General features: G+C 34.3%; 1 protein-coding gene and 1 long non-coding RNA gene across 3 annotated transcripts; one reads left to right on the top strand and one right to left on the bottom strand.

Moving 5' to 3' along the window:
• Window positions 1–2,387: 2,387 nt before the first annotated feature.
• Window positions 2,388–11,339, top strand: LOC146927605 (uncharacterized). Its single transcript, XR_015005755.1, has 4 exons — window positions 2,388–2,597; window positions 10,404–10,503; window positions 10,612–10,678; window positions 10,837–11,339. It is a non-coding gene; the product is annotated as an uncharacterized LOC146927605 (long non-coding RNA).
• On the bottom strand, window positions 3,519–8,344 carry LOC146927606 (uncharacterized). 2 transcript variants are annotated; one of them, XM_085700852.1, is made up of 10 exons: window positions 7,803–8,344; window positions 7,539–7,598; window positions 7,320–7,415; window positions 6,561–6,674; window positions 6,327–6,415; window positions 5,807–5,926; window positions 5,225–5,364; window positions 4,767–4,802; window positions 4,509–4,658; window positions 3,519–3,690 (listed from the first exon to the last, which is right to left on the bottom strand). In XM_085700852.1, exons 3-9 carry the CDS (start codon window positions 7,392–7,394, stop codon window positions 4,612–4,614), a joined length of 621 nt encoding a protein of 206 aa, XP_085556978.1. In that variant the 5' UTR covers window positions 7,395–7,415; window positions 7,539–7,598; window positions 7,803–8,344; the 3' UTR covers window positions 3,519–3,690; window positions 4,509–4,611. The 2 variants fall into 2 exon arrangements, with proteins under 2 accessions (XP_085556978.1, XP_085556979.1); XM_085700853.1 differs by having other exon boundaries at window positions 4,509–4,561; window positions 7,803–8,341.
• Window positions 11,340–12,049: the final 710 nt, after the last annotated feature.

Below are 12,049 nucleotides of genomic sequence, written 5' to 3'. Positions count from 1 at the left end.
TGGAGTAACCCCGAGAACAATCCCATACATGACCGATGTACGTACATCGGACTCCCTCGGTGTCGTGCGGGTCCCTTGCGGCTTAAACCGTTCCCCTTAGGTCGAGAACCTCCCGTATCCCCCTAGCGTGGATAACAAGAGACACAAGCACCTACGTCTTGTTAATTTCAGTGACATGCGGGTTCCTTACGGCTTGAATCGTTCCCCTTAGATCGAGAACCTCTTGTATCCCCCTGATGTGGATAGCAAGAGACATGCCACCTACTTATACTTGTCATGGTCTTGTCGTATACATAAGTTAAACATGTACATACTTGATTGTTTACCTCGGAACCTTAATCGAACCGATTAGGAGTAAACTCTTACTTGTTCTAGCTTATACATTCTTATTCTTAGTGGAGAGATTGACTAATCAATCCACGGCTTATTGTACTAACTAAACATACATGATCATATGCGAAGAGATTACACTTCGCGTCGTAACATCCTAGGGATTCTTGCTTAACTTGCTAGTTCTCGACAACTAGTCGAGGCTCTAGTTCATTCCCGCGTTAGATATTGATTTCTACTCGTTAAACTCATGCCATAATTCTCTTACGCCATACTTAATTATACCCTACAAATACTTGTTAAATGATCAAGAAATCATGTTTAAAAACCATGCCTTGGAGTCATGTATTGAGGGGTTTATTACTGTAAAAGAATGCTCGAAGAAACTGGACCGAAGCACGTCAAAAAGGGCCTGAAGCGAGCAAACAGGGTGCTGGCACCCTACTACTCGCCACTGCGAGTACATTACTCGCCACTGTGAGTTGTGTTACTCGCCACTGCGAGTTGGGGGTGAGCAACACCCCCCCTTCGACCTCTAGCTCGCCGTTGCGAGTGATTTGCTCGCCACTGCGAGCAATGACAGTTCAGACTTGCAAAAATGGAGTTTTTGACCCAAAAACCTCAATACAACACATCCCAAGACATATCATGGTACTAGAAGTCATATAGAACTTGTAAAACGACCATTGAACAAGTATTCACAAGTATAAAAATGCATGGCATGAAAAGGGGTAAACTTCCTACACAAAAACCCTAGAAAAATTATATAGTTTTCCCTACAAGCTTAAACACATAATCCCAAGGGTGGGAACTAACTAAGGAACTCACCTTGGAAGCTCTTAAAGCAATCCCAAGCCTCAAACTCAAGCAAGCATCATCCTCCACTTTCCATCTTCCAAAACCCTAGCTCTTGAACACATGCCCACTTAGCTCATGCCTCATACCAATCTTCATATTCCTCTTTGTCCAAGATGAACCATAGCCTATGCAAACTCAAACTCTCACTTAACCAATAACAAACCCTAGCTTCATGATATTTTCTTTATGAGGGAAAAGGAGTGAAGAACAACCCAAACCAAGCTTCTTTGTACCATAAAAATATTGGGAAGAAACTTGTTCACCATGCTTCTTGATTTGGTAAGAGATTGGGAAAAAATTGAAGAAGAGAAGGTGAAGGGTAAATCAAGCTAGAACCAAGCTTCACACACTTAAGAGATCAAGAGAGAGCAATATTAGCTCACTTGCAATATGAAGGAAGAAGATTTAGTGGAGAAGAAGAGAGAAAAGGGCGTGAGGAAGAAGAGAGAAGGGAGAGAAGTTCTCCAACTTCAACCCTAGAGAGAGAAAGAAAAAGGGAAAATGAGATATTTTGCCCCAAAATCAAATAAATATCCTTCCCACGTGAAATTACCAAAATGCCCTTGCCACAGGCGTATTAAATACGACACTGATACTTTATCCATATTATGCTGACATGTCATAAAATATTAACTATTAACTTACTTTCCATGAATTAAATTCATCTGACACGGTCAACGGGTAATATACCGATACAGTCAGGCGGGATATTACATTTGTTCTGGCTAAGCAAGAATTTTTTAGTCCCATTTGTGAGGTACACATTGGAGAAGCTTTAGGGCTCTTGTCGGCTCTAGATTGGTTGCATAATTTAAATTTAGGACCTGTGGATTTTGAGATGGATGCTAAGAGAGTGGTTGATAGTTTCAATTCCCGAAATTGTGATGTCACAGAATTTGGGAGTATAATTGAGCATTGTAAATCTCTATGTAGTAATTTCTATGAAAAATCACGTGTAGAGTTTGTGCGGAGACAAGCAAACGAGGTTGCTCATAATTTAGCAAAAGTGGCCCTGTTATCAGCTAGTTTCCAAATATTGGTAGAATTACCATATTGTATTGAACACATTTTGATGAATGAAATGCAATAATTTTAATTCTCTCAAAAAAAAATAAACATTATTTTTTTTAGGGAAGAAACATTATTATAATTATTATAATATAATACATATTGGTACAATTATTAAAAGAGAAGAAAATCACTTCAGATCTACAAAACGTAAAACCACTTCCAGAACACACAGGAAATAATAATTGGTATGTTTGAATCGTTTTTCACTGAAGGTGAGGCTCAATCCCCTTCACGTTCACGCCCAAATCCTTTCACGTTCTCTCTTTGGGGGTCAAATCCCTTTGATTACGTGTACGCCTCAAGTCCCTTCCGATTTCCCGAATCCTTCAAATCTCACGGTATGTTTAACTTCTCATAATCTTTTTTTATTCTTAGCCTCTTAGATTTATAAATTGTTGTTATGTTTTAAATGGGTTGAAGAATCATGTTATGCATAATGGGTTGTATGTTTGAATCGTTTTTTGACTCTTAGCCTCAGCGGCGAAGCTAGCGATAATTCTATGAAGTGGCCACATATAATTTTTTTTTAAACTAATCTAATGCAGTAGGCAAAAAAATTCACAATAACTATTACTTATATAAAATGTTCTTAATAAAATATACACTTGATTCAACAAGAACGGATTATACCAAAAAATGCGGCAATAAACTATTTTGTACCAAAAAAGTCACATTAGAATAGCGGATTGTACCAAAAAAGCTACAACAAAAGAAATAAAGACTAATAGTAGCTATTTATGAAAATTGAACTCGACGGCCCTTCAAAGACTCAAATTCATCCATAATTGCATCTGAGCTAAACTGACTTGCAATGTCCTTTTCAATGTAAATAACCAAGCTATTTGAAAGAAAATCATCACTCATTTCACTACAAGAAAAACTGCATTTTGCGACCTTTAAAATGACAGATTGCGACTGTTAGAAGGGTCGCAAATGTACAATTGCGACCCTTCCCCAACAGTCACGGATGTTGGGGTCGCAAGTGTCTTTTGCGACCCTTCATAGAACAGCCGCACCAACTGCCGCAAAAGGCACTGCGACAGTTGCTAAGGGTCGCAAATGAGGAGATTCAAATGGATTTCAAGGGACTTGCGACAGTTGGGGAAGGGTCGCAGATGCATAAAATTTATTTAAAAAAAAACATTGCGACAATTTGCAAGGGTCGCAGATGTTGAGTTAATTTAAAAAAAAAATCAGTTTTTTCCTGAATTTTTAATAGAACTATTTACTAATAAAAAAAATATATAAAACTAAAATAATTCATAATAAAAAATATGAACAAATTCATAAACTAAAATATGAATTTTACATTCATATAAAATACAAACAAGTGATACAATAAACACAGATTACAAATTTGAATGACATGGGCAGTCCAAGTAACCATTCACTTTCCTTTCTCTCGCAAAAACTACCACCTCTTCCCATCACCTAATGAAAACGCACAAACTCTTTAGGGTATAATGAAATTTGTACAAACAAGATATGATATTACCATTGTCACTAATAATTATTTCATATCAAACACACTATCTTCAAGTAAAACAACATTAACTAAAACATTTAATGGTATTGCTAATTCAATCAATATAATCTAATGAAATGTACTCAATAAATAAAAAGGCATTCAATGATTAAGAAATTTCAAAAATTGAATGTCACAGATGTCGATGACTGCATATAATACAACTACCCAAATATATAATGAATATTAGGAAACCATTGTCATAACAAACAAATAAATCAAATTATTCCAAGTGTAAACTAGAAACTAACTAGCAGAAATCTCTGAAAACATAACGTTATAGGTAATCTATTAGAGCAGCAAAATATGTTGAACCGTAAACATTTACTTCATAGTTAGTCTTGGTTGGTGGTTTTAACTTTTTATGTAATGTTACGTACATGTTAATTCATGATTGATAACCCTATCATGGTTAGTGTGAAGTATATGATTACTATGTATAAAATAATTCAACAGTCACAGATCAAAATTATTCCACACTAAAAGATACATATTGAAATAAAGAATTGAAACTCTCACTAACAATGATGTGGTTTAAAGCTCAAAACATAACGAATATAAGGCAATTCAACCATGAGCACTTTAAAAAATAAAAAATCCACATTAACATTATAGCAATTCATATTACATTACACAGAGTTAAACTAGAGCAAGATATTGATTAAGGAGGAAAAAAAGATACTGATACTGATTAAGGGGGGAAAAAAGAGAATTTGAAACTCACATAGCATCTCTTGTGGACGCAGCTTCATCATCAAGAAGTAAACCACGCTCATCCTTGTAAATGTTTGACAGCCCAAAAGAAAAGTTAAATGAAATGACTGACACTATCTAGATCTATAAGTGCAGGATATACCAGAAAGGTGAATGCAATCTGCACATGACAAATTGTTAAAAGACATTTTCCCCATGTCTATAAGAGCATATAACAATATAGCATAAAAAAATAGCAAACAGAAAATGAGAAAATATTTTAACCAACCTGAATGGCCAAGATCAGCAAACATAGCTTTTGAGCCTGCACACAAAGTCAACACATAAGGAGTATGTCATAAAGTAAAATAGATTTACTACAGAAGTTTTACAATGCTTCCATGTGAAAGCTCAAATCTATTGATTTGAGGGCATAATATCTTGCTTTGATTTAGTGAAAGTATACTAAATTTGATACTTTAAGGGAAATAATGATAGATAAAGGAGCAGTGCAGAATTTGTTCAAGTATATATCCAGAGAACTTATTCCATGTCTTAATTAAATCATAGTACTTTTGACTCTGAGGTTTCTCAAAAGATGCCTCGGATAAAATAGTATTCCGTCTTACAACAGTACAAGATATGAATATTTATAGATAGATATAGGTTTTGGATTTAAAGAATAAGTAGGAGAATAGCACAAAACATTATTCTACTATATAAATGTATGAAATTTCTTCTCTTTACCTGTTATACAAAGTAATATTCCACCCAAAGACAGCCATCCACTTATCCTTGTCTTTTTCAAGAACTTGAACATATAATAAGGCGAAAGAGCTTTATATACATGCGGATTCCAATTGAATATATTATATACGCCAAGTGTGCTAATGCACAGTAGCCATGTCAGCACAATTGGAGCAAAAAAGAACCCAACCTTATGTGTACCATAGTGTTGAAGTGCAAACAAACACACCAATATGAAGCTAGTGATGGGAATCACAGCATCTGCAAACAAAAATCATGTGTACTGACCAAAGATATTGACCACTACACTGCTAACATATGTATACACTTAATTTTTACCTTAGTGGGTTTCATTTCAGACCAAAGATATTGACCAAAACTGTTATCCTTAAATGAGGGAAGGGAGCCAATCCAAATATATAATTCCAAATAAACAAGAGCACAAAGGCAAAGAAAGTCACTATTTCCTACATAATGGCTCTGCTAACTCATAACTTTTGTTTTTTTATTAGATTTTATGAAAAATTTCTTTTATTTTAGTAGAGAGAAAGATGAGGGAGGATGAGAGAATGGTCATATTACCTATCAATTTCTTTTGAGAAATTCTTCTTCTTCTTTGATTCAGCTTCTTTTTTCAATTGTTCTCTGCGCCGAATTATCTTATTCAACTCAACTCTAGTCACTTTCTTTGTTTTAATGGGCCTGTCAAATAGTGATTTAAACAATACAAATACATGTTTAGACATTACTGGATTTAGAAAAAAATACGCTGCAGAAATATATTACGAGTGGATCTATTTTCCAGTGTTCAAAATGAAATTAAGCAAGACGTCAAAATGAAATATGTGAAAGAACATACTTCTTTCAAAAAAAGAATACCGGCCACGTGGTCTCCATAAAATAAAAATTTATACATCTAAGAAGCTTAATTTAGCCTTCATTAGCTAACAACGTGCATTTGCATGTCTGAATTCAAATTATACATGAAAGCTTGAGCAGGAAAGAAATGGAATGTAATTTATATGACTTGATTGGTAATGTAAAGTGGTAAAAAAGAAAGTATTTAAACTGAGAGAAGCTAACTAAGTTAATGATATCTTACTTTTTCTCTAAAGCATCATCTTCATTTTCAACATCATCTTTGAAAATACTTTCATCATCGTCACTCTTCTCCACATCAAGAAAATACATCTGGCCAAAAAACCAAGGTTACCTAATTAGCAGTAATAGAGACTGAAGACGTATTAATTCACAGATCAAAAGCTTCATAAATATGGAAACAAATTTATAGTTACAGTAGCTACTTATTATGTATACGAAAAATAATGAAACTCACATCTTCTTCAGTAATAGCTTCTCCAGCAGGAACAGTTAAAGGCACCGGTTCAGGGCCCAATTCATTTCTGTAGACTTTAATTATTTCTTCTGCAACAGCAGTAGCTAAAGTATCCTGGTTAAACAATACAGTTCTTAAAATTCTTCATCGTAAATCATAACAAGTGCTAATCTTCTCATATAACCCAATCTCACTAAATAAGCTCAAATAACCCTATCCAAACATACCCTATAACAAAAAACAATTCTCATATACAAGCTTATTTAATTCATAACAGCACACAAATAATTACAATTGATCATTTTCCAAATTTCATTACATAAATTACATCTCAACAAAAACCTCTTAATCAACTAATTTAAACGAAATTTTTCATAAAATCTAATAAAAATACAAAAGTTATGAGTTAATAAGAATAAACCAGAATGAACTGTGGCAGCTGTGTTGTTTTCCCACAGCCTGTCTCTCCCGAAACTACCAATAGCTGCACTAACACCAGTCAAATTTTACTGAATTCTAGAATGAAAATTACAACTAGAACTATAGAATGAACATGAGCAAAGAATTAACATAAGTTCAAACAGTTTGAGCATCACGTTGACAATTTAGTCCACTTCAATATCAAGCAACAAAGTTTGCCGTCTTTTAAATTTTCATGGAGATTTACAGATATAATTTTTTTAAAAGCATCTTGAAACAAATAATTAAATACCGTTAATAAGTCATATTCCATGAATGATAATAAATAGCTCTCCACACCTGATTTCCTTGAACTGCTTTCAGAAACTCAGACTTCATTTTAAATGCAGGAAGCTTCTCCCTAAATGATTTCATTTCCTTCAAACTACCACTTGCCTGCACGTTTTCAATACCGCATATGTTTAAAATACAGCATAAAGCAGTCAAATCGACGGCACAATAGATGCAGACAAGAGATACTAGATTAAAAGTCAAAATTCCTACTAAAAGCTTCAATACCTGCTCCAGTTCCTGCCTTTCCTTGAGTGCAACACTGAGTTTCTCTTTTGAAGTATCAGTCTGTTGTGAAGAAGCAGAGTTTATTCAAACAAAATTATTCAAACCAATGAATACAATTTTCTGAATCAAAAACTTGGCATCAAATCAAATTTAAAGCAAAGGTGAAGGACCACATAAATCAAAAAACCCAAATCAGAAAACCTAAAATTTTAAATCACAAAATTAGCATCAATAAAATCAATTTAGCAAAGGTGATTCACTAACCTTTCAGAGCAATAAAATCAACGGTGATGGATTGTGGACTGAGTGAGTTGGAATCTGAATCTGATCCGATTGTAGCACCGATTGTAGCAATAAAATCAACGACTGGACTGATTGTAGCACCGATTGTACCACCGATTCAAAGCTAGGTTAGGGTTTGGGAGTGAGAAGAATCTGAATCGGTGTGTAGGCTAGGTTGGGAGTGTGAGAGAGAGTGTGTGTGTGTGTGAGTGAGTGAGTTGGTGAACGAGGAAGAGGAACGAGTGAGGAGCGAGTGTGGGAGTGAGGAGATGAACGAGGAAAAGGAATGAGTGAGTTGGTGGTGAGCGGGTTTGTGAAGCTTGAGTTTGAGATTTGGGGGTTTTAGGGGAAAGTGAGAAAGCGGGGAATGAAATTTTGGGTAGAGGGTGTAAATGAAGTTGGAACGTGACTTTTTAATTCATTTAAAAAAGAAAACCTGCGACAGTTGCTCAAACAGTTGCAACAACCGTTGCAAATGTGCATTTTGAGGCAGTTACAAGGTAAGGGTCGCAGATGAAGTGTCGCAATTTGCAGTTTTTCTTGTAGTGTTTTGTCTCTTTGTTTTGTCTTGAGATTTTTCATTGATGAGAAAGCTCTCTCTGTTGTCGCTGTGGAGACGGGGAGTGTCAAAACAAGACGAATCAATCTATCAATTAATTGATAGCGCTTTGACTTCCCAGATTCTACTAATTTTTTGCACAACTCAAAGAGTGTTGTTATATTTTGAAAAGACTGAGGTATATCATAAACATGGGAAACAAAAGACAACATCTTTTTCATGAGAATACTCTAACCAAGAAGGAAATAATTGAAACCAAGAAGCTTGAAAACGACGAGGATGATCATCATTTGATAAAGGATACATTGTAAGAATAGGTTGGCATGGCCCATGTTTAAGATAAGCACGACGAATTTCATCTCTTTGATTTACAGGAAAGTTCCAAATCATCGGTCGCAATCCTGGATCTACTTCAATTTGAGAACGACTTATTTCTTCATGACGAAGTCTTTGGCGTTTTGGCTCAGATTGTTCCTGTTCTTGAGGTGAAACACTTAGATCGGATGCTTCAATTGGAGAGGAACTGCTTGCAGCATTTGTATCAATTATTTTAAAAAAGTTGTCAATAGTTTTCATTTTACTCATACCTAAAATAATACATCAAATAAACGTAAGAATTTTTGTTGTTTAAATCAAATATCACAACAACAAAAAAAAAAACATTAGAACCGGAAGTAAAATTATACAGTATAACACAAATTGTTTTAACCTAAGTATAAAAAATATACCTATAAAGATTTTCCTAACCACTGGTGGGCTATAGGTATGTGCCCACTTTTGTATTATTTTACTGTTAGATAAACTATAAAGATTATTATTATTATTATTTATCTCTTTTGGGTGTTAATCTTCCGGTTCCTATACGACACGATTAAATAATTTGAAGTTCAATCGAAGTTAAATAAAGATAGAAAAAATTAGTTCACTTAAAATAAAACTTGGGGTAGCTAAATATATATTATTAGGGGTAGCTAAATATAAAAATATACCTACTCACTCAGAAAAATATTTTTTTTGGGGTAGCAAGGGCTACCCCTCCCTTATACTACCATTCGCCCCTGCTTAGCCTCTTAGATTTGTAAACTGATGTAATGTTTTTAATAATTGGGAAACTAATCTTCACTCTTAGCCTTTTAGATCTGTAAGAAAGTGTATTTAGAGTTTCAGACCTTAACTAACATTTTATTCATAAGGGTTAGGACGGTTTCTTGAAGCCTCTTTTAGCTTTTATGTGGTTTTCTGCTTTAGTGTAATATAATGTAGTTTAGATCTCACTGTTTTTGAATGATCACGATACGAATCTCTCTTCTTTGGATGTTGTTGTTGTATGGGTATTAGATGAACAATGAAACATGAGAGTTATATACTATTATATATTATTTATTTTCTCTAAAAATCTAAGGATGATTGGTTGGAAGTTGTTCGGTGCATTTGATTTTTACTTTAGTAGACATTCTTGTTGTAGTTTCCTTTTAAAACTCAGTTTGTGTTCTATTAGGAACTTTTCATTTACTAATTTGTTGCTGCCCTTATTTTATCCAATTCATGTTAGTTAGAGACACTCATCTTAAACACCCTTGAACTTTTTTTTCTTTCTAAATGGTTGATGTAATTTATTTGTCCATTGGCTGTTGTAATTTATTTGTTGACACATACTCTTGAACAAAGTACTCTCAAGTAGCAGCACCGCTTTCCACATAGCATTTAGCCTCAAGTTTATTAGCTTATTTGAACAAACGGTATCAGCTCTGTTATCGACATGTTCTATGTTTGCAGCATTTTTGTCAATTTTGCATTCTTGCTTCTTTGAGTTGGTGTGTTCTTTCGGCGTTTTGAGCGTTGATGCTTTCATGCTTCTCTGAGTTGTTGCGTGCATGTATTTCTTCTTCACTACTTCTTTTAATAGAGATATTGGTTCCTACTAAATTCTTATTCATTTCAATAAGATTATATGGGCATTAAATTGTTAAAAGTGGGATTTCGTATTAATTCTCTACTTCTATTTATGTATGTACTTTTTAAAGAAAAAAAAATCTAAGGAGAAGACTATGAGTGTGCTTATTCCATACCGAGATGTTGGATCACATGATTTTGCACATAATGATAACTCAATTTCTCAACAAGGTATTAAAAAAAAGTTTCTTAAGAATTGGTATTGTATCATGAAATGACTTGACTTTAATTCTATAATTTAATAGTTTTGGTATATTGAATAACTAGGCTCCATGACAGGTCCATACCGAGAGGGGGGCATAAGTATATGCCAATGGTTTGATTCATTTGATTCCACAAAACATATGTACGTGATTTTTTCTTATCTGATTCCTTTGTTTTATATGTCTAGTTATGTTCATTTTTTTTTTGGAAAAAAGAATTAGTGCGATATTTGAAAACATTTGTTGTAATATGTAGATGTGTATACTTCATTATCATGCAATTGTTACCAATGTTGTGCAGGAAGTAAATAAGGCAACACTTGTCAACGTGTTTGTGTTGTAGTCTGTAGTGCGGTTGGTGAGTTGCTTGTTGATGGTCAGCTATGGTTTTCCTTGTACAAAGTTGTTGGTAGCTTAATTGTAATGATGTTGATGCATCCATTTGTTTTAGCTCCTGCTGTTGGTGTTGCTCCGGTTTTGCTCTAGTGCCTCCAAGTCCTGCTAATGTGTTCTTGTTCGTTGATCTATTTTCTGCAAGCCTGAAGAGTTTTAGTCTATAAGTGTTTGGTTTTGCTTTTGGAATTTTAGTCTTTCTTTATAGAGAAGTTTAGTTAGTATTTTGTTTAATGGTTTTTCAGTTGTACTTAGCATGTGTTGTAGGTTTGTAACTTTTGTCCCAATTTTGGTCCGTCTTGAGTTTGGATTAGTATTAATCAAATTTATTTGCCGATAAAAACAGTCTCTAAATTTGTATGTTTAAGGAATAAATGAAAGAAATGAAAATGACCCAATTTTTTTATCAAATTTCCTCACGGTTTAAATATATGACAAACTGTATATTCTTTTTTCGTGATATTAGTTAAGGCAACGCTTGTGAACTATTGCCAGGTATGACAAAAATTGAAAATCGACGCCTTAGATGACTTTGAAAAACGTCTTCTGTTCCAAGACTTTAGGGCACGATTATTGAAAGTGTTGCCAAAAGCGCGAGAAAAGCGTCCCCTTAGACTATAGACGACGCTCGTATAGAAGACGCCTCAAAAACGTCCCCTATTCTCTTTGGCAACAATTTTCAGAGTTCTGGCAACGTTTTGGGACTGTTGTTAGAGGCAATAAATGGTGTAGTGGGCGTTTATTCAAACCTATCTCCATAACATGAATGCTGGTGGAGGAGAAGGAATTCAGTTCGTCATCAACGACGACAATGAGCCAGGTCGGTTCTAAAAGAAATTGATCATTGTTTGTCTGATATATGCATATTTAATGTTCTGTTTGGAATGAATATTGAAACAGGTTAATGTTGAATTAATTTTTATCAGGGATCAATGTTGGTTTTTATCAATTTGTAGGCATACATAGGATAACTTCGATTTTTCAAGTTGTTTTTTTCTTGGAACCTTGGTAAGTTCAGTACATGTAATAATAAAATAACTCTAACTAATTTCAAGCTATCTGTACAGTATGTTGTTGTGAATAAGTGTAATTACCACATTTCAAGCTATCTTGCCAACTGC

The sequence above is a fragment of the Medicago sativa genome, chromosome 4 (assembly GCF_051527215.1).
Source record: "Medicago sativa cultivar Bolivia chromosome 4, Bolivia_mono, whole genome shotgun sequence".
In the NCBI taxonomy this organism is placed as follows: Eukaryota; Viridiplantae; Streptophyta; class Magnoliopsida; order Fabales; family Fabaceae; genus Medicago; species Medicago sativa.
This window is presented reverse-complemented; position numbering and strand designations above follow the sequence as displayed.